We start from the raw sequence: 21,085 nt of genomic DNA on the forward strand, positions 1-21,085 counted from the left end.
CAAAAACTATTTAATCATGCATTTCTTTATTTTTCCTATGTAATTGTACAATGTTGTAAAGTAATTAAATAATTTATTCAGCAGTTTTTTGTGTACCACGTAACAAACCAGTTCTTCTAGCAGCAATCAAACCAGCCTTTTGACCGGAAACAGCACCTCTAGAAATAGTAGAAGCTTTACCAATGTGTTGATGGTTACCACCCCCGTGTGGATGGTCTACTGGGTTCATAGCAACACCTCTGGTCTTTGGCCATGAGTTTCTCTTGACCTTGTATTTGTGGAAGGCTCTACCAGCTTTCAATAATGGTTTATCGATTCTACCACCACCAGCAACAACACCAATAACACCTCTGGCATCAGAAGAGATGATCTTCTTGGCACCAGATGGCAACTTAACTCTGGTTTTGTTTTCATCTGGGTTGTGACCAATGATAATAACGTAGTTACCGGAGGTTCTACCTAAAGCACCTCTGTCACCAACTTTTTCTTCAACATTGGAGACAATGGTACCTTCTGGACAAGCACCCAATGGCAAGATGTTACCAACGTTCAAGGAAGCTTTTTTACCGGCGTAAATAAATTGACCAGTGTAGACACCTTCGTTAGCAATGAAAGTTTCTTCTCTCAATTTGTACTTGTATGGGTCTCTGAAAGCAACTTTGGCTAATGGAGCACCTCTACCTGGGTCATGGATGATTTGTTTAACAACACCACGGATGTAACCATGACGTTCAGCATAATCCAAGGTTCTTAACTTGGCAGCACCTTTTCTTAATCTGGTGTGAGAAGTGAAAATAGAACCAGCACCTTTTCTTTGGTTACGAATAACTCTACCTGTAGAAATAGAAATGTTAGTAAACAATTATTCTTCAATAATTTTAAATATACACCATGTGCATTAAAAGCCCTCTAACTCTTGTAAATGAGATCATATCAAAATACTCTGTATAATCAAAAATATACAGAAATCTGAATGCACAATCATATTAAAAAATTCCAAACCCCAAAATTAACGATATCTTTGTTTGTTGAATGTTCTTGTTGAATATTGGTTTAAGATGATGATGATGATGCCAGAATCTTGGTGAAAATTTTTACAAATATTGGAAATTCAATTTTCGTTGTTTCAATGATTATTGCAATTATTCTCTATTCTCAATCCATGTTGTTGATTAACGTTTCCATGATACTCCCTGCTGTACAAGACTTATTAGACTTCATGTTGTTTCCTCACATACCCATTGTTTAGTGATTGGTTTGTACTAGTAACTTTTGCAAGTAATTCTAAAAATTTTGTTTTAATTTTTTTTTTTCACCAACTGTGATGGTGAGAGAATTCGTGAGAGCGACAGAGCTTACAGGGAACAGAGAGTGTGTGTGCACTAGCGACAAAGTGCGAAACTGAGCCTGTGTATGAGACTGTCTACACACTAACATTAATATTTTCAATGATTTTTTTTTGCTCCACTACTAAAATGTATGCAGGATCAAAGTAAAAATAAGTTAGGGCTACAGCCCCAATTTGTTTTTTCTGCACGTGCGTAATTGTAACAAACACAATAGAAGATAACTTGACTTAGGTTATAACACGCAAGCTAAATACTGACACTTTCAATAGACTAGTTTCTGAATGGGCTGCAATGATGTTATTAATATCTGGATATTTCAAGTCAGTGAAATACCGTAAAGCTGTATTTTTGATCATTGTTAATTGTTCATAGTTTCATTTACTAACATATTACATTACGCTCAACGATAGTTCCAAAATGCTGTATCCTATGATATTCTTTTGTTATTGAGCTATTAGAGTAGAATTATTTATTGTGCAAATTGGTTGCAAAAATTTGAGCAAAAAGTTTGAAAGTGCAATTCCATAGCTTTACAATCGTACCATAGAAAACATCCAATTACTAGAGACTACCTTTTTCAATAAATTAATACAGATAATATATATATGAAGAGTAGACTCATTATATAAAAGTAAGTTAGATTTAGCTTATTTTGGGGCAACAGTGGAATTAGATTGTCACATTAATGACCAAACTCACTATTTTGACAATATCTCACTATAACAGTACTTTCTACCCAAACCATTTTTACTAGTGAATTGTATACTGGTAGCAATACTGTAAAAGTAGACTTTCATAGCATGTTGTTTATTAACAAAATTAACATGAACATGAACATCCAATGTCCATACGACAAAGGTGTTTTGGATTAAGAATCAACAGCTCATTTTTCCAATTCTTAGAAAATGTCGCACAAAAAATTTTGGTAATACCACTCATCTCCATCTTATAATCAAAATTGAAGCCAAACAGTGATCCCCCAATACCTTTTAAAGCAGTGATAGCAAGAGCTACGTGCATATCATCAAGTTAAATATTCCAAATTAGCCGAAATGATAAGACGAAATATATTAGTTATACAGGGAAGATCATTTTGTCAATCTTCATATTTAGCAGAAAGTTTAAAACCAAAACCTGACATCGAGAATAAAGTAACAACTAATGGCGATTCAAACGACATCACTAAGATAGCACTTAATACAAACAAGCCTGGAGATGATGGCTCATTAAAGAGAGATGATAGGGTAAAAAATTTAATTAATCGGCTTACGGCAACTGGACGACACGAAGCTAAACGAAATCCGACTACGACGAATGCAAGCGATGCCTATAAATTGTTTCAAAATCCAGATAAATTGAAAGCCTTGAAAAGAATGTTTGCACAACCAAAGGTATCCAAAAGGCGGGTCAAAAAACATGTTAAGGAAAAGTTTCAAAAAAAGCATACTGAAAAGAATACCAAGACATCAACTGAACCATTCTTCAAAGACAAGTCAACAGATAAATATTTAACGAGTAACAACATCAAGAAGCACAATTTAGAACAATTTGTTGCCCCTAAAAATGAAGATATTGCAAGACTAGCTCATAATTTAGATCGAGTATTATTTTCACCAGGAGTCCATTTTTTACAAGACCCTAGAACTCGAATATATAATTTTTCCCCATTTTTGAAAAAAGTGATCCATTATAAAGATTTCAATTTTAAAGCTATTGAGAATTATACACCAGTATCGAAACATCAACAATTGTTGGAAAACTCCCAAAAATTTGAAAAACAATTCTATTCGTCAACTTCTTCCATGACATCTTTATTATCGAAATTTTATCATTTTTTGAATAAATATGATAGATATAATGTTAAACGGTTTGGTCCGATTCCATTCACAGGGATGAGTAATGACTTGCCAACTAATTTGATTCTAAAACCTCAAGGTGAGTTTATGGATTCAACAACAAAGGAGAAGAAACCAGTCTATTCTATTCAAGCTGATAATTCGTGTGATTTAGATACTTTACTTAGTGCCATGGGGATGTGCATGGAAACATTATTAACAAACCCACAAAATGAATTTGTCAAGTACCATAAGGATAGTGGTGTTGAGTTTAATGAACCACTTGGTAATACTTATAACTATGCATCTTATGGGGACTTTTTATTGAGATCACAGTTGGATTGCTATGATGAAAGATTACCAGGAAATGGTACTTTTGATTTGAAAACTCGAGCATCCAGTAACATTAGATATAATTCCAAAAGTGGATCTTTAGAGAAGAATGATTATCAGATTTGGAGATTGAATGGCACTTATGAATCCTACGAACACGAGTTCAGAGATATGATAAGAACTGGAGCCATGTTGAAGTACTTATTCCAGGCAAGAATAGGGCAAATGGATGGTATTTTCATTGCCTATCATAGTATCAATACCATATTTGGTTTCCAATATTTGCCGCTTGAGGAATTAGATAAATTGTTTTACACTAGAGACACCATTAGTGAATTCCCTGACGTTAGTGTCAGAAATTTGAATGAACATAGATTGCCTGACAAGTTACCATCCTTGATTGGGGAAACACAATTTAAGTTTTCGTTGGAAATCTGGCAAAAGTTATTACAAGAACATATTTTGAAAGATTTGAACAAAGAATTCAACAATAAGCCAACTCCATTTAGATTGAGTGTGAAATATGACGCATTAGCACATCTATTAAGAGTGTTTGTTATACCAGCTACTGATGAAGAGATTGATGTGTTACAATCATTTCCAGAAAGATTCAAACGTGATTTTGCTGAAGATGAGAATTTGGGTGAGGTGAAGAAACACGCCAGAGAGTTAACAAAGTTCAACGAAAAATGTCTTGAAACAAAGGAAGTATTCTCCTATGTTATTCAAATGGATTCATGTATGATTGATGGTAAAATTAGACAATACCATCAATTACCCCGTGACTATTTCAAAGATTGGCAATTAATATATAATATCAAGAGAACGAGCAACGCTCCTAAGAAATACGTCAGCAATTTATTGAGATTCCCTGATACAAAGATTTCTCAACGTTTAAAGAAAGTTCATCAACTTTATGAAAAAATAGGATCAATTAGAAAAAAGTCATGGCAAGAAAAAGACAAAAAATCACAAGTGTATCATCCCAAATTCAAGTTTTGATAAAAGCAAATCATACTATATTTTGTAAATAGTCTCCCCTCTTTTTCTTTATTATAGACATGACAAACAATATACTAGAGTTTTTGATTACACCTCTATCCATAGAAACTTTAGAGCTTAAAACTGGTTTCTACCATTAGGAATCACGTGTGGAGTAAATAATTATATAATACGCTTATACTCCATGGCTATTCGTAAGGTCAATTACCCCAACTTTTCCAAAAAAAACTAAAATTAAACCAAAAAATAAGATTGAGTCATTATGGAGTAAACACATATGATTCAAATACTGGGAAAGATCCCGTGGTCCGTGGTTGTAAAATTTCAAACTTTCTCATTTGGGAGGGGAAGTAATTTTGAATTTGCCATAGATCCGAAAAAATAGCTTCTTAAACTTTTGACCATTATACACGACAATTTTATTTGAGAGATGAAAAAACAAGATTTTTATTAGACAAAGATAAGAACAAAAAGAAGAATGGAATGACTTCATGATGCAGAAGTGAAACAAAATTAATTCCGTTTCTCCTAAACTTGTATAAAACTAAACAAACAATCAATCAATGACATCGTTTCTTTTTTTAGTATTGTGGACACGTTTTCTTGTTGCCACCACCATTGGCTGGCCAACAGACAGGGCGTTATTGTTGTTGTTCTTGTCGACGACCGCCTCCGCCACCGCCAACAATTTCTAATAATGCACATGGTGGCGTATTTTTATTATTTTTATCAACGTTATTTCTTTTTTTTATTGCATATTGCCTGCGTATTGGCGTTTCCTATTTGGGTAATATTGTATTTCTTCTTACATAATCTTCGGATAAAATATTTGCAAGACGCACGCACGTACTACAACATGAAAAAGAAACAGGAGCTAACAAGAATGAACATGGGCGCATCATCTGAGAAAGCGGGTCTCAAAATTGAGGCTTAATTTAATTAACCAGGCGATGAGTTGAAAGGTTTTGTTCAACAACAAGTAAGGCCAAATGAAGACTGTAAACTAGATGCTTTAATTATTCAAAGCTTTATTGTAAAAGTTTCCAACAATAAGACAAAAGAGGGAAGGAGTCTGTATATGAGTAATCTCCGTTGGTCCCATTTTCTTCGGAATAACTTTTTTCTTATCCAAGAAGAGAGAACATTCTGTTAACCTGCAAAAAAAAAAGACACAAACAATAGTAAAAAGAAAAAAAAAATCAACAATACATTCCAGTATATTCTCTCACGTTTCCGTATCGCCCAATCTCCCTTTCGTTTGGTCTGATAAGTTAACTAATAGATCATCATCAATTAGTCAGTAATAGAGCCATGTAACCTGTAAAAACAAAGCTCTCGATGGTTTTGTGTGAAATATCAAAAAAGAAAACACTAATAGAAATCAAAATAGGAAAGAGGAGTAAAAAAAGAGAAAAGTAAATTAAGAGAATTTAGTGTGAAAAAAAAAAAAATGAATCACCTGGTGGAACGGAACATTCATTCGCGCATTCATCATAATTTTCTAATGTTGCAATATTACTAAGTAATTAAATCTCATCATGGTAAATTTTTTTTTCGTTTATTTGTGACTTGTCTTATAAATATAATTGATAATTTCGTCATAACTAAATATTCATAACTGCTTCTTTACTTTTTCTTTTATTCCTTTTCAATCTAATTAACTAATGGACATTTAATACTACTTCGAAGAACAGAAACAAACATCTATAAGATTATGACACACACAGAACGACAAAAAGTAACCTTTGAATTTTTCGATAATACTAGTCATCAAATGCAACGAAATAAACTCAAACAATTACCACCATTATCCACAGACATCGAGTCTAGCTCGAGTCCACACAGTCCTTCGGGTGCTGACTTGAGATTCATAAGCTCCTCATCATCCATAAATTCTTTATTTGACTCAGTGCCATTATATAGCAGAACAGCTTCAACCACCACCATAACACCAATCTTATCAAGACATGATTCCAACCCAGGATTCAAAAACAACTATCACAACTTGTTACATCACCCAACCATACAAGAATTAGATTTCACTCAAACGATAGATTTGAAACTACGTCAACACCAATCCTGTACAACTTCTGCTCAACCAAAGGAAAAACTAATACTTTTGTTAGTTGGATTACCTGCTAGTGGGAAATCAACCATTTGCAAACAATTTCAAGAATTTATTAATGAAAACAGTGAATACAACGCTCAAATTTATAATGCTGGTGATGTGAGAAGAAGAAGATCTGCCAGTGAGTTTAACGATGCCCAATTTTTCGATCCAAATAACGAACAAGGTAAAAAAGATCGTGAATTATATGCCACTATAACTGTCAACAATCTAATAAATGATTTACAATCGAATGTTATTGATGTTGGGTTTTTAGATGCAACTAATACCACATTAGAAAGAAGACAAAGAATGATTAATTTAATCAATGAACAAGTTCCAAATGGAAGAATAGTAATATTTGATGTTCAATGCAATAATCAAAAATTATTAGAATATAACATCAGTGGTAAATCAGAAAATAATGATTATAAAAATAAGGATTACACCACTGCCATTAATGATTTTAAACAACGTGCCATGAATTATAAAAAAATTTATAAACCAATAACAGAAGAAGAATTGGCTAGTTATGGAGATAAAGTCGATATGTATATGAAATGTGTAAATGGTGGTCAACAATTTGAATTTTCACACATTCATCATGCTGATACTTGGTATTATAAAATTTTGTCTGATTTCAAAAGCAATTACAAATTAAGTGAGGTTTATAGAGAGTTATTGGGTCAATAATTATTCAGTTTTCAATATGTTTATTTTTTTTTTAGGTTTTTCTTTACATTTGGGTTTTTCATGTTTGGTAGTTTTTATATTTGATAGAGAGTGATATACATATATATATATATAGGGTTAAAAAGTGTTTGTTTTTTTTCAGAATAAATAAGATATTTTATTTACTTATGTTTCAATAATTGTAGTGTTTAGAATGTGAGTCATCTGGATACAATCTGATTGCAATTATATGAACCACTGCTTGAAAGAGAATGTGGGGCCATTACATTGTGTATACATATCTAGCAACGTGTTTTCTACATGTCGACTTAAAACCCACGTAATCCAGGTATTGCATATGAACCGTTGTTGGGGGTTTCATTTCTAGATCTCAACCCTGGAACAGAACCAGTAGCACCACCCAGAGCTGAAGCTCCAACACCACGACGACGACCAGAATTGGATAACGGATCGTCATTATTAGCAATCTCATCGTCTTCATTTTTCACAGCATTTGGATCTTCCATTACCGCATTGACATTATTATTAACTGAATAATACCAAGCACCAGCTTTACAATCAGTATAAACAGCATCTTTCCAAGCCATTGGATCGTTGGGTCTTGCACGAGACCAAAATCTGGCTGTCTTATCGGAACCAGCTGTACATAATAAATGACCTAATGGATGGTATTCTACAGCGTGTATAGCCTTTTCATGAGCATAAGGGATTTTCTGTACGGCATCAATTGTGTTGTTAGTATTGGTGGAAAGATTACTATTGTTATTACTTCTCTTGGGTACAGATTCATTTGAATCAGGAATGTATGAATCCAACAAGAAATTACTTATAGATCCATTGTAAGCAGCAGTAGTGACCATTGAGGCATGGATAGGATGCCAAGCAACACATGATAAATCCGTTTCGGAATCTCTGATAACCAACATATCTTTCATGGTACGCAAATCAAAAATTCGACACGATCTATCTCTTGACACAGAAGCCAACAACCTTGCTGTCCCATTTGGCTGGAATCTTGTCTTGTTAACTGTATGCTTGAACCCATGTAATGTAGAAACACAGTTAGCCAGTCGAGGGTCCCATAATTTAACTAAATTATCCTTTGAGCCACTGACAATCAAACCCAAGTTAGGATGCCAATCAGCACTTTTCACTTCCCAATGATGTCCACTCAAAGTTCTTTCCTCTTTACCATTATTAAAGTTCCATATTTTAATTGCCGAGTCATCACCACAAGTAAGAAATTTCAGATCATTGGGTGAAAAAGCAATATCTCTTACTCCATTAGCATGAGCAGAAATATTATTAACGTTATTAAAATTAGGTTGCCAATATTTCACTGTCCCATTTTGATCACCACTCAATAACCATTCATCATGATTGGAATATTTCATTGTTAAAATTGGCGATTCATGAGCTTGCATAATAGTCTCGAAATTAAACGTCATCCCATTCCATAATGTGAATTCTCCAGAATGTGAAGCAACCAATAATCGTCTCCCTTCAGGAGTCCATTTAACAGTGTTTATCGTGTGTTTAACTTTATTTGAAGACAAATGAACAAATTTCGTTTGTAAATCTAATACAGCTAAATTGTTTTTATTATTTCTTCGATTTAAATTGAATGATGAACTATACGCCAATGAAGGTAATAAATCAATTAAATATGATGATTCCGGTCGTATAGTTCCGATTGCCTGTTGTGATCTATTAGTTAATCCTAATGATTTCTCAATATACCATCGTCCCATATTATTCCCATGATCGGTGATTCTTCTATACGCTTGTTTCTTTTCTTGACTTGCCAATTGTTGTTCAATGTTTTGTTGATACGCCACGTATTTATCTTGCAGTTTAGGGTCCCTTGGTTTGTTTATTCGTCCATTGGAGCCATCATTACGAGAGTGATAATTGTTATTATTATTATGAGATCTATACATAGTTTGATTTTATTAGTATTATGATAGATAAATGGCTGTCGTATTCTTTGGAGTACAGATTTTGAGGTTTCTCAAGCATTTTTTTTTTCATTTCTCTCATTGCTTTGTCGCAGAGAATCTACAGTTGATATTTGTATCACGTGACATTACAATAAACCTTCTCAGTTAATACTCTCCAATTAGTGCTAATCTTGGGGTCATTGATTGATAGTCTACAATTTGAATACCTAGTCATTGTTCAGTTATTCTGGTTTTTAAGTATATCTCTTTCCAAAACAAATTGAAACAATGTGGGCAAGAAGAAAAGAAATGGGAGGCACTTGGATCCACAGTTTGTATGGCTTTTACATTTACCTAACAATTAATTTGTCACAATTTCTTTGGTGATTTTCTCAATCCTGGAAGCACATGGCTTCTTCTATATTATGTCCCATAATAAAAAAAATTGAGGGAAAAGAGAAAATGAACCCTCCTCCACAGTATACCACCATACTTTTAAAGATCAACTATTCAATATACCAATACCTATAACTATTCATAATTTAAAAGAAAATGGTCGAATTTTATTTTCATGATAACAAAGATACACTTGAAAATTTTACTGAAGATCACAATTCAGGAGAACCAGTTAGTTTTGATCAACTAGCTGAAATTGGTGTTATTTACAAGTACATTACTACCCAGGAAGAATTAGACGCATTGGCTACTGAAAGAGAATACAAGAATAGAGATGTTGTTACTTTAAACTTACCAGCCTTCAATAATGATATTGATGCTTATAATGCCAAAATGCAACAGTTTTACAAAGAACATTATCATGAAGATGAGGAAATTAGATATATTGCTGAAGGTGAAGGTTATTTTGATGTTAGAGATAAACAAGATCGTTGGATTAGAGCTAAATTATCACCTTACGATTTGTTGATTTTACCAGCAGGAATTTATCATCGTTTTACATTGACTAATGCTGCAAAACACGTCAAGGCAGTTAGATTATTTAAAGATGAACCTAAATGGGAAGCTATCAATAGAGACACAGGAAAAAATACCGAAGCTCGTGAACTCTATGCTAAGACTATTGCAGTATAGAATAGTAATTATTTTAGTTACCTTGTTCTTTTTGTTTTCGATATCTATTGTGGTATTTAGTATAAATTATTTGTTTTTTTAAACAATCTATGAAACTAACCTTTCACAATTTTGATTTTATTTGTAGTTATCCAACTTTCCAATTTCTTTCTATTTTCAGTCAACTCTTTGTTTAGTTTTTCACGTTCGGTTTTCAACTGAGTAATCTCATCATTCAAAATTTTGATAACTTCATCAATACTTTTTTCAACTAATACTCCACCTATCATTTTAAAACATTTACGACCTTCTCTTTTCTCAGGAGCAATTGATGTTAATGATTGATCCACTATAAGATGTTCTTGTAATTGTGATGATATGGTGTTCAATTGGGAGTCTAGTTCCGCTATTAATTCTTGATATCTGTTATATTCTTGTTGCAAGACTTGTGATTTTTGTTCGTCTGTTGCTGTAGGTTTTGTTGTCGACATTAGGGAATGGTTATCTTTTATAAGTACTATTGGGTATTTGTTAGATCAATGCATAAATGATGGTTTTTTTTTTAAAAAAACTCTCTTTCTTTTTTTTTTTTTCAAGTTGGTGGTGGTGGTGGTAGTTCACCAAAATTTTTCTTCCAGGATCTTCGCCAAGCATACACTACGTTTATTGATTAAGTAGCCGTGTTCCAAAGGATACTCAGCGACACAAACAATCTACATAGTAATCTCAAAGTAAATATAATTTAAATATATTAACTGAAACTAGAAATAGAGAAAAAAAACTAGCAAAGGAATCGAAACAAAACAAGAACACATTAAATAGATAAAATTAATCATCCTCTTCTTCTTCACCAGTAGTTGGAATCTTATCCAAATTATCTAATACTTCCTTTAATTTCTTAGCACCAACTTCAAAATAATCTTTTTGAGCGGCAACTAAAACTTTCAACAAATCAATATTTTTAGAAGGTTTCAATAACTTTTTCATTTCCACCACAGCTACCTCGGTAGCACTAACAAACCCATCTTCTTTAGCGATTAACTCTTCATTTTCTGGATCCAGTTTTTCGTATTTGCTTCTTAATAAATCAAATTCGCCTCTGGTTGCGTAAACTTTTTTACGTAACTCATTTACTTTAATAAAACTTTCATTCAATGTTCTAATTAATTCCGCATTCAATCCAGACATAATCTTCTTATCTTGATCTAATCTGGCAACAGCAATTTCTTGATAAGTTGATGAAACTTGTAAAAGAGCAAATGATAATGGGTGTTCTGAAGATTTCAATTCGTCGCTGTGTTTGGCACATATTTCAGCTAAATGACCAAACAAGGTTTTTGGCAATTGTGGTGAAGTAGGTTGAATACTCACTACTCCTGATTCATCTTTAGATTCAGCATCGACATCTTGTCCAAGTAACACCTTTTCCAATTCTTGAGGTGACGAAACATTCTTCAATTGGTTAAATTTTTGTCCAATCAAACCACTGACATTGGCGTCCTTTATCTTGTTGATGGCATAGTTACCAGGTGGGTAATCATAACTGACTTTACCATAGGTTTCATTGGTGGTTTGAATTAAATCAGTGTACAATTTCAACAACAAATCACAATTTGATTCCAATTGCAAATAATCTTGTGGCAACTCACTGACATCAATGTCATCTGTTGTATTGTTAGCCAACTGCTCCAAGTGTTTCAATTGTTCTGAGATCAATTGTGTGGTCTTAGTGGTGTATGGTTGAATTGATTTGCTCAATTGATCACTGGTCTTGGTGAAAGACTCTTTGACTTGATCAACTGATGGTAACGATTCTTGAATTGATTTAAAATCAAACGATGGGAACTTAAATGACATTATTGAATAACTATACCAAAAAAAAAAAACAGAAATGGAAGGTGAATATGTTTGTACTTTTGTAAAAAAATAAAAGAACAAGTTATATATAGATAGTATTTATATAGGAGAGAGGCAGGAGAAAAAAAAAATAGAAACACTCAAATAAAACTTACATATTATTATTGTCAAGAGGGAAAAAATATCGTAGAGTTGAATTTCATTAACATTAATCATGTGGAAGTACAAATCTCGAAATTTCAACTATTGAAAGTACTGTTAAAACGACATTTGGTCAAGTTTTGTTATTATAGCTTTTGTGTTTCGTTCTTTTTTTTTGTATTGGAGGTGGGAGGACGAGCCATTGGCTGTTATCTTAGCTGGTAAATAGAATTACTTCTTTGTATAAATCTTTTTGTTTATTTGTGAGACAAATTGGTCTCGGATAGATATTAATTGATTGTGATCATACGATTACAATTTTAAAATACACCCAGAGCTGTAAATGCTTTCTATCTAGTGGTATAAGTAAACAATAAAGCAGTCCATGTCAGTTGCACAATACATCATTACCTCTATATATTATACTACCTTTCTAGAAGCTTTTTTTGAACTGTGTCATCACAAATTTTGATTGTCAGATCTTCTTATTTTGTTAGTCCTTAGGAAGTTTTTTTTTTTTTTTGGGCCACTGAAAAATAAATAGAAGTCAATTTGTAGACATAACAACTGTTTCTAGTGTCATCAAAGCCATGACTGAAAATACAACACCTTATTACAAGAAACAGGCATCATACCAAGATAAACGGTATACCATAAACAAGTCCAATTTAATCGAACCGATTATTCGACATCGAATACAAGACTCCTTATTTTACAAACAACATTTATATTTGAGTAATGAGGCAACAATACTACCGATTATTATCGAACATGTACATTACATTGGAGGTACAGATTCTTCAAACCGACCAAGCACTTTTATATCGTGTTTATTCAGATTGTTAGAACTTGAACCAAGTAAAGAGATAATCAAAACATATTTGACCCAGCTTGATTTTAATGAGTTCAAGTACCTCACGGCATTGACATTGATTTACATCCGCTTAACATATCCAAGTCAGGAAGTATATTCCATATTTGATCAATACTTTCAAGATTTCCGGAAGTTACGAATAAAATTGAAAACGCCAGTGTTTGACTCACAGAAATTGCCCATTCATTATAAAATCACATTTATTGACGAATGGGTGGATACATTATTGGTGAATGAACGAGTAATTGATTTGATGTTACCACGACTAATACCAAGAACAACGCTTGTTGAGCGTGGTCAACTTGCTCCAAGACAATATTACATTGACGTCAGTGACGAAGAAGAGAAAGATGCTGGCGAAGAAGAGAAAGATGCTGGCGAAGAAGAAGATAATGATTATGAAAGTGATAGTGATTAGAGGAAGCCGTTGGTTGTCTGTCTCTTCTTGGTGTATATTAATGTTCAGGAGCAAAAATTTCAAGGGGTCTAAATAATTTTTTTTTTCGAAAGGGAATATTCTACGCGTGCATGGCCCGAGCATGTAAAGTTTCTATTACATACATTAACAAACAAAATAATAAAGCAAGTAAAACAACAAAAAAAAAATATTTCGTCATATAATGTTGAACTTCTTTCTCTTTTACTTCTTTGGTGTATTCTTGACAAAGGCCAATTTTACTCATTTTCCAGATTTGCAATTAAACATCTAGCATTTGATACAACATGGCTATTACAAACTTGCTAGAAAGCCAGGATGCACATTCAGAAGCTAGCTTACATGCGGTTTCAAAAACAAAAATTTTATTTATAGTAATATTATTTATTGTATCATTAACACTGTTTGTTTTTCAAACTGAATTCACATCACAAGCATACAAGTTGAAATTTCTGGAACCGGTAGTGTTACTAGCTGTCACTCATGGTTCCTGGTGGCTCTTATGGCCCATTCAAATTATTTTTGTGTCACTTTGGAGAACGACACTGAAGATGAAGAAAACAGATAAAGAGGCAACTATAAGCAATAGTGTTGGATCAGGTATTCAATATCAACGTTTAAACTCTAACTCAGGATTGTTGGAAAATGAAGGTGACTCAACTCAACAACAAAACCAATTGCAGGTTCCCTTGCACCAGATCAACTACTTTACCTACTTTAAAAAATGCATAGTCAAACAATTTCATAACGTTTATCACACGTCGATTTTGATCTACCAGTCAAATGTCAAAGGAGATAGATCAACGACTTACTTGAATCAACTCATTGACGAGAATCCGCACATTTCCAATTCTAGTTCCATTCGTGAATGTATTAAAACATTTATTGCTACTCCTTCCATTAGATATGTCATTATCAAAGCATTTATCATTACAGTGGTATTGACCCTTGCTGGGTTTACGTGGTACGGTGCAATGTCTATGACATATCCTTCAGATGTTACGGCTATTTACAATTGTTCCGCATTCACAGCGTATGCGTTTGCTATACCATTATTAAATGAGAAATTTTCATGGTTAAAGGCAAGTTCTGTCATCATAGCTCTTTCTGGGGTGTTTATTGTTGCATATTCCGGAGATGATAGCAAAGATCAACCAAAAGAAGAAAACCCTTATCCCTTACGATTCTGGGGAAATTTACTTATATTAACAGGAGCGGTACTTTATGGTTATTATGAGGTTTTATATAAGAAATACCTTTGCATACCAGAACATTTATCGAAAATCACTACACCAAGACGTCAACTGACATTTGCAAATTTTGTCATGGGGTTCTTTGGGATATATACTTTGACCATTCTCGTTACAATTTTAATCTTTGCAGAGGTATTCCACATTCATCATTTTAATTTATTCGACTATGGCGACAACACTACCACCATTTGGCTATACATTTCTGGATCCATAGTGAGCAATTTATTATTTAGTGCGTCATTTTTATCTTTGATGGCATTGACAAGTCCAGTTTTGTCATCTGTTAGTTCTTTATTGACTATCTTTTTGATTGGGTTGGTGGAATGGTGGGTTTTCGGAAACAAGTTGGGGTTCCAACAATTAGTGGGAGACTTGCTTGTGATTGTAGGATTTGTTATGTTAACAATAGCATCATGGAAGGAAATCAGTGAAGGTAATGAGGATGATGAAGTGGATGCGGTTAGTACTTACTCATTTGCATTAAGTACAGAAGAGAACCGATAAAAAAGACAAACTAACAATTAATTTGTTTAGATTAGTTAGACTTTATTTTTATAGTGACATACATACATGCATTATTATTCTTTGGAAATAGTTTTAAACCAAGTTCTCATAATGTTAGTGTTTGTAAAGGTTAATGCCAAATTCCTTAGAATGTTTCAGGGCCAAAATTTTTCTGGAGCTTACAAACCAACCCGCAAAAAAAAAACCCGAATTCAATATTTTGCCATTCAAATAATAAAACCAACAGCCTTATTCATTAAGCTGGTTTTCTTTCAATTACATTGTTCAATCACGCTAAATAATATACACACGTATTATTGATATCATGACAGTAGATGAGCTGGATGTTAGTGGGTCTTTTCAAGGCTTAATGAGATCATTGAATTTGGATAGTGAACAATTTAAGGAATATGACGATATTGATTTCGAATCTCTTAATTTCATACAACTTTCACATGTCAAGGATGAGATAGAAAACCAATTAAATATATTATTTGACTTATTGAGACACAAGTACAATGCCGATATGGATACTCCATTAGTTACGCCTGATGGATTTCCAAGAAGTGATCTTGATGTGGTCACTATTCGATTACTACGAATCCGAATTATTCGATTGAGAAATGATGATAGAAAAGTTATACATTTATTAGATGACAGGATGGCCCAAGAGTTTGCTACTCGAAGAGAAAGCAACATAGAGGCAGGAGAAGAAGAACTGACTACATCCTCTACATCAAGGTACCACATTCCATTTGCCCAAGTGAGAGAAGTAGTCTCTGGCGGACCTGCTTTCAATTCAGGGTTGAAAGAGGGAGACCAAATAATTGTTTTTGATGACGACATTCATGCTGCTAATAATAACAAGTTAGGCAGTTTAGTGTCAAGAGTTCGTTCGAAACAAAATGAAGAAATCAAAGTCGATTTGAAACGAGGCGAAGAAAGAATCACTTTGAAACTAATTCCGTCGGATAATTGGGACGGACAAGGTTTATTAGGATGCCGTTTAATACCTATATAGTGATGTGATATAATATATAATACTATACTTTAACCCCCATGCAATGTACTGGTAAAAGTAAATACATCTCCGCTTTCAATAACATATTCTTCCATACCTTCTAATTCCCAATCGGTATCATTAATCAAAACCAAAATACCTGGTCTCACGGTCCCATCTTCTATAAATACGGGAATATCCTTAGGATCTGATATTATATTCTTGGTGATGTAGGTTATCAAATCAGCAACTGTAGCTTCACCTTCTTCGAATGGTATCACACATTTGTGTTCTCTTACTGAATTGGATATTATATCTAAACCTCCTAAAAACTCAACTTTGATTTTGATTGCCATTTTTTTCTCCCTCTTCTATTGCAATGAATACTAATCTGGTTGAATTATCAGATGAGCTCACGGGTGTAAAAATTCATTTTTTTTTTTTTGCCAATCAATCTTTTTGTCTCGATTTAAGAATTGACAGTCTTTAATTGTCACTTACAATTTTTCATACATATCACAAGAAACTTTTCAAATGTAAGCATTTTAATATTTTTTAATAATTCAGAAGGCATTCGTTAGACTTTTATAACACAGGTTGATAATGTTCCAATACTATAAGCATATTAATATTGTTAGCTTCGCGACTGCACATAATTATAAGCGTGCTCGAAACCTGTTTGTTAACTAATTTTGGAGACACGTAGTAGGAACAGAGATTTTTTTCCACAGCAAAAGAATACTGAGTGAATTTGAGTTTTGGTAGGAAGGAAACAAACGAAGAAAAAAAAAAGTGTAACGCCAAACAAGTGAAAACTAAACTGTCAACTTTTATATTCAACATTTGTTAATCCATTGAACTTTTGTCACAAATTATCATGTTGAAACAATTATACTTTTTCTTAGTGTGTTTATTGTGGACAACTGTCAATGCATCACGATTTGATGTTGAACATGCATTGGTGTTATATGATCCAGAATTGCTTCCATTAAATGACACAAGTTCTTTGACTCCAGAAGTTGCCCAATTCATAGAGTATTTGTCAGATAAGTTTGACGTGAAAATCAGTGATTACAACAGCGAAGATATCAATTTGTTTTTTGATGACTACCCTCGTTACGAGCATCTTGTATTGTTTCCATCATCCAAGAAAACTATTACATCTAAAGAGGCATTGAGTCTGCACAATTTATTACGATTCATTAATGAAAATAGTAACATTTTTGTTGTTGGTGGATCACAAAGTGTTTTACCTGATGGATTAAGAGGATTCTTAAATGAGCTTGGTGTCTTCCCATCGCCAAAGAATTACAAGTACATTGATCATTTCAACAGCAAAAATGGTGTCGTCCAATTGAATCGTGACAATGTTGTCGAGGGAAATAGATTAGTTCAAGAATTGTCTGTAACCAAATACGATGGTAATGCTGCTTTGATTTCGAACAATGAATTAATCTTCCCCATTGTTAGAAGTTCAGCAACAGGATACACCAACAAAGTTGGTGAACCGATTGATGCTGACAAAACATGGACCTTTGGTGAGCAAGGTTATTTGGCAGTTGGGTTCGAAGCTTTGAATAATGCCAGATTAGTTTGGGTTGGGTCCAATTCCTTGTTGGCAGAACCTCAATTGTATAAATGGTGTTTCCAACAACAGGGTAAATTGAAGTTGCAATTTGTGGAGCACATAAAAGCCGACGAACCAAGTAAACCAAATCCACATTTGTACAGAATTAAAGATCAAGCAATTTACACTATTGGAGTATCTGAATTTGTCGATGGAAAGTGGATCCCATTTGAGGTTAAAGACGAAAAAGATCAATTACAATTGTCTTTCAAGATGTTGGATCCTTACCAAAGATTAAACTTGAAACCGCTTGGCCCAGTGAGTGCCATCAGTAATAGTACAGAATTAGATACCTATGCCTACTTTGTTAACTTTACTGTTCCTGACCATCATGGTATGTTTACCTTTGAATTGGACTACAAGAGACCTGGGTTATCCTATTTAGTTGACAAAAGAGTAGTCACCGTGAGACACTTCGCAAACGATGAATTCAAAAGATCATGGGATATTTCAAATTCCTGGTTATACGTTGCTAGTGCCGTGTTTGTAATTATTGCATGGTTTGTATTTGTTGTTTCTTACATTTACATCGGCAAATCAAACTATTCCAAAAAAAATGTATAGTTGACTTAAATACACTTTAAAAAATATATTGATTCGATTATAGAATTCTATTTTATGTTAGTAACAGTGGTTTTTTTTGGGGTTATTATATTGCAACAAACTTTTTCAAACGAATGGAAAATTTAATAAAAATTCAGATATGTTTTCTACTATCTTTATGAAACAACTGTCTTCAATGTATAAATACTCAGTTGTCCCTATCTAAGTTATTCATCATAATTGTGGGGTTTGAAAAAGTTTGCAAATATAAGATATATGCTAAACATACTATTCAAAAGTATATATCATGTAAACATGTTAAGGAGGTAGAAGAATGAAAAAAAAATATGATGAGTTAAAAATTTTATTTTTTCCTTCCTCTTTGATTTATATATTGTTAAAGAAAAAGGAAGATGTTGATGGTGAGAATTAAAACCCTAAATAAAACTCAAATCTTTCAAATTTGAACTGGAAAAAAAAAAATTAGAACTGCCTCGATAACAAACAACAACACAAAATATATCCGTTACTAAACTTATAGACGTAATCTCAGATCTAGGTTCACACTTAATTGAATTCGCTCAGATACTGTGTTCCATTCCATTCAATTTGCTGCTAACCGATATTCGTACCTTATAATTTGCATTTTAAATGTTTCATCTAGCATCGTCGTTGTACACTCAATACACCAAAAGAGAGCAATACAATATTCTTATTTTAGGATTGGACAATGCAGGCAAAACGACATTCTTGGAACATTTGAAGTTATTATATTCATCCTCCACGGAATCAGCAAACAAGAATCAATTATCCAAGAACTCAACCACCAGTGACGACCAACCCCGATCAACATCAGATGTGATCAAATCTAAACGGATTTTACCCACAGTTGGTCAAAACACTACAACAATAAAATTCGAGTCCAAGGATTCGGATTCACCCTTAGCGTCACAATTTAAAAACATAAATTTGAAATTTTGGGATTTAGGGGGACAGAAATCATTGCGGAATATGTGGTCCAGGTACTTTAAGCAATGCCATGGCATCATATTTATAATTGATTCTACTGATACTGAAAGGTTTCAGGAATGCTATGAAACATTGATTGATATTGCACATGACGATATTTGGATGCAGATTGACGACGACGACGACAACGACAACGACAACAGCAATGTTGACGGAACAGTAAATGTGCCAATACTAATGATGGCAAACAAGCAAGATCTACCGCAGGCTGTAGATTTGGTTTCTCTCAAAACCGGGGTGTTTATCAAATTAGTCAGCGAATTGGAAGCTACCGACTCAAAGTTATTGCCAGTGTCGGTCTTGGAAAATCAAGGATTGCAAGAAAGTTTAGAATGGTTAGTGACGCGATTGATTTACAACAAACGTAACAAAAAGCCTGAGTATAAGTGAAAATAGAGATTAAATACAATAGAATCGCAATTAACACATTTACGATACTTTCGAAAATAGTTTTTACGTTTCTCACTCCTTCCAAAAGAAAGGTACTCTGAATTCAAGAGGGGAGAGAGAAGAACAACAGTTTGGATTCCCTTAGTTCAGAAATCACTCAACGACGTCATGCAGCGGATCATTTAGTTTTGCTGCATAACCATTACATTTGTTGTTGGAATTCGCGGGATAGAATTAGACTGTTCCGTTCGCTTACCAGGTACGAAGACCTGTCAGTAAATCTGTATTCCGCAAAGCATAACTCTGCTGTTACCCTATCCTTGATACTTTTGAAAATTATACACAACGTAGACCTTACTGTAATGCACAACTCAAGCGTATAGAATTTGAAGATATTAATTACAACAAGGAGAATCTTCGGACAGTAGTCTATGAGCGGTTGCATTGCTACGATGGAGCGTATCGGCAATATATAATTTTTGATTTTTTTTTTGCGGTATCTTGTTTGCGGTCGTACCCAACATATTCAATTGATGTCATACACGTTGTTAAGGAGATATTTCGTAGATCATTTCACTGAAAATAATATTATAGTAGGTAGTTTCATCATAAACTGACTAGATTAAACACTACTCACCTGTCATCTCCACAGTTGCTATATTGCTATTTCATACTCTACTCCTTAAGATGTTAATTTTGAAATTTAATTTAATGCACAGTGCATTGTGTAATTAGAAGAGAAGACATGTTCAGAGACAATGTGGATAATAGACCTATTCCGAAAGAAAATTCATGACTATAATCTCAATTGTATTGCTTCTTGCCTTGTTAAAATGTTCCCTCCGTCCCCCCCTGTCTCATAATTTTCTATGTGAATCTTTTATTTTATTCTCTCTTTTGTCTTGCTTTTTCTTTTTTAGTTTGGCTTAACCCACATTTTTTTTTTCAGGATCTTTGTGTCACCACCTGAAATTGGTGTATTAATTTGGCACCGTCATAGCAATCATGAAAATTCCAGAAGTTAGACATCACAAAACTATCCGAGATATATACCCTCTCCTTTTGATATCTTGCTTTCTCTAATATATATATATAACATACAGT

The 21,085-nt window shown here is 33.5% G+C and overlaps 13 protein-coding genes and 1 non-coding gene across 14 annotated transcripts; 8 read left to right on the forward strand and 6 right to left on the reverse strand. All coding sequences in view use genetic code 12, as the record gives it.

The window, feature by feature from the left end:
• Positions 1 to 73: 73 nt before the first annotated feature.
• Positions 74 to 1,242, reverse strand: RPL2 (60S ribosomal protein uL2; the record flags this gene model as incomplete). The annotated part of the gene is made up of 2 exons (XM_019475153.1): positions 74 to 834; positions 1,239 to 1,242. 2 exons carry the CDS (start codon positions 1,240 to 1,242, stop codon positions 74 to 76), a joined length of 765 nt encoding a protein of 254 aa, XP_019330698.1.
• Positions 1,243 to 2,401: 1,159 nt separating this feature from the next.
• PET127 (Pet127p) lies at positions 2,402 to 4,519 on the forward strand (the record flags this gene model as incomplete). The annotated part of the gene is made up of 1 exon (XM_708821.2): positions 2,402 to 4,519. One exon carries the CDS (start codon positions 2,402 to 2,404, stop codon positions 4,517 to 4,519), a length of 2,118 nt encoding a protein of 705 aa, XP_713914.2.
• Positions 4,520 to 6,233: 1,714 nt separating this feature from the next.
• CAALFM_C111080WA (6-phosphofructo-2-kinase) lies at positions 6,234 to 7,319 on the forward strand (the record flags this gene model as incomplete). The annotated part of the gene is made up of 1 exon (XM_708820.1): positions 6,234 to 7,319. One exon carries the CDS (start codon positions 6,234 to 6,236, stop codon positions 7,317 to 7,319), a length of 1,086 nt encoding a protein of 361 aa, XP_713913.1.
• A 308-nt stretch (positions 7,320 to 7,627) lies between these two features.
• Positions 7,628 to 9,259, reverse strand: CAALFM_C111090CA (cleavage polyadenylation factor subunit; the record flags this gene model as incomplete). The annotated part of the gene is made up of 1 exon (XM_708819.2): positions 7,628 to 9,259. The coding sequence occupies one exon, from the start codon at positions 9,257 to 9,259 to the stop codon at positions 7,628 to 7,630; it is 1,632 nt and encodes a 543-aa protein (XP_713912.2).
• A 552-nt stretch (positions 9,260 to 9,811) lies between these two features.
• On the forward strand, positions 9,812 to 10,348 carry CAALFM_C111100WA (acireductone dioxygenase (Ni2+-requiring); the record flags this gene model as incomplete). The annotated part of the gene is made up of 1 exon (XM_708818.1): positions 9,812 to 10,348. The coding sequence occupies one exon, from the start codon at positions 9,812 to 9,814 to the stop codon at positions 10,346 to 10,348; it is 537 nt and encodes a 178-aa protein (XP_713911.1).
• Positions 10,349 to 10,443: 95 nt separating this feature from the next.
• Positions 10,444 to 10,818, reverse strand: CAALFM_C111110CA (tubulin-binding prefolding complex subunit; the record flags this gene model as incomplete). The annotated part of the gene is made up of 1 exon (XM_708817.2): positions 10,444 to 10,818. One exon carries the CDS (start codon positions 10,816 to 10,818, stop codon positions 10,444 to 10,446), a length of 375 nt encoding a protein of 124 aa, XP_713910.2.
• A 337-nt stretch (positions 10,819 to 11,155) lies between these two features.
• CAALFM_C111120CA (uncharacterized protein) lies at positions 11,156 to 12,184 on the reverse strand (the record flags this gene model as incomplete). Its single annotated transcript, XM_708816.2, has 1 exon — positions 11,156 to 12,184. One exon carries the CDS (start codon positions 12,182 to 12,184, stop codon positions 11,156 to 11,158), a length of 1,029 nt encoding a protein of 342 aa, XP_713909.1.
• Positions 12,185 to 12,915: 731 nt separating this feature from the next.
• On the forward strand, positions 12,916 to 13,617 carry FGR16 (U4/U6-U5 snRNP complex subunit; the record flags this gene model as incomplete). The annotated part of the gene is made up of 1 exon (XM_708815.1): positions 12,916 to 13,617. The coding sequence occupies one exon, from the start codon at positions 12,916 to 12,918 to the stop codon at positions 13,615 to 13,617; it is 702 nt and encodes a 233-aa protein (XP_713908.1).
• Positions 13,618 to 13,922: 305 nt separating this feature from the next.
• On the forward strand, positions 13,923 to 15,392 carry CAALFM_C111140WA (mannosylinositol phosphorylceramide synthase regulatory subunit; the record flags this gene model as incomplete). The annotated part of the gene is made up of 1 exon (XM_708814.2): positions 13,923 to 15,392. The coding sequence occupies one exon, from the start codon at positions 13,923 to 13,925 to the stop codon at positions 15,390 to 15,392; it is 1,470 nt and encodes a 489-aa protein (XP_713907.2).
• A 325-nt stretch (positions 15,393 to 15,717) lies between these two features.
• On the forward strand, positions 15,718 to 16,413 carry CAALFM_C111150WA (uncharacterized protein; the record flags this gene model as incomplete). Its single annotated transcript, XM_704949.1, has 1 exon — positions 15,718 to 16,413. One exon carries the CDS (start codon positions 15,718 to 15,720, stop codon positions 16,411 to 16,413), a length of 696 nt encoding a protein of 231 aa, XP_710041.1.
• Positions 16,414 to 16,442: 29 nt separating this feature from the next.
• CAALFM_C111160CA (ubiquitin-related modifier) lies at positions 16,443 to 16,748 on the reverse strand (the record flags this gene model as incomplete). Its single annotated transcript, XM_708811.2, has 1 exon — positions 16,443 to 16,748. One exon carries the CDS (start codon positions 16,746 to 16,748, stop codon positions 16,443 to 16,445), a length of 306 nt encoding a protein of 101 aa, XP_713904.2.
• Positions 16,749 to 17,269: 521 nt separating this feature from the next.
• On the forward strand, positions 17,270 to 18,583 carry WBP1 (dolichyl-diphosphooligosaccharide-protein glycotransferase; the record flags this gene model as incomplete). Its single annotated transcript, XM_708810.2, has 1 exon — positions 17,270 to 18,583. The coding sequence occupies one exon, from the start codon at positions 17,270 to 17,272 to the stop codon at positions 18,581 to 18,583; it is 1,314 nt and encodes a 437-aa protein (XP_713903.2).
• A 131-nt stretch (positions 18,584 to 18,714) lies between these two features.
• CAALFM_C111180CA lies at positions 18,715 to 18,804 on the reverse strand. The gene has a single exon (XR_002086371.1). It is a non-coding gene; the product is annotated as an uncharacterized ncRNA (small nucleolar RNA).
• A 409-nt stretch (positions 18,805 to 19,213) lies between these two features.
• On the forward strand, positions 19,214 to 19,981 carry ARL3 (Arf family GTPase; the record flags this gene model as incomplete). Its single annotated transcript, XM_708809.2, has 1 exon — positions 19,214 to 19,981. The coding sequence occupies one exon, from the start codon at positions 19,214 to 19,216 to the stop codon at positions 19,979 to 19,981; it is 768 nt and encodes a 255-aa protein (XP_713902.2).
• Positions 19,982 to 21,085: the final 1,104 nt, after the last annotated feature.

Source organism: Candida albicans, chromosome 1 (genome assembly GCF_000182965.3).
Source record: "Candida albicans SC5314 chromosome 1, complete sequence".
In the NCBI taxonomy this organism is placed as follows: domain Eukaryota; kingdom Fungi; phylum Ascomycota; class Pichiomycetes; order Serinales; family Debaryomycetaceae; genus Candida; species Candida albicans.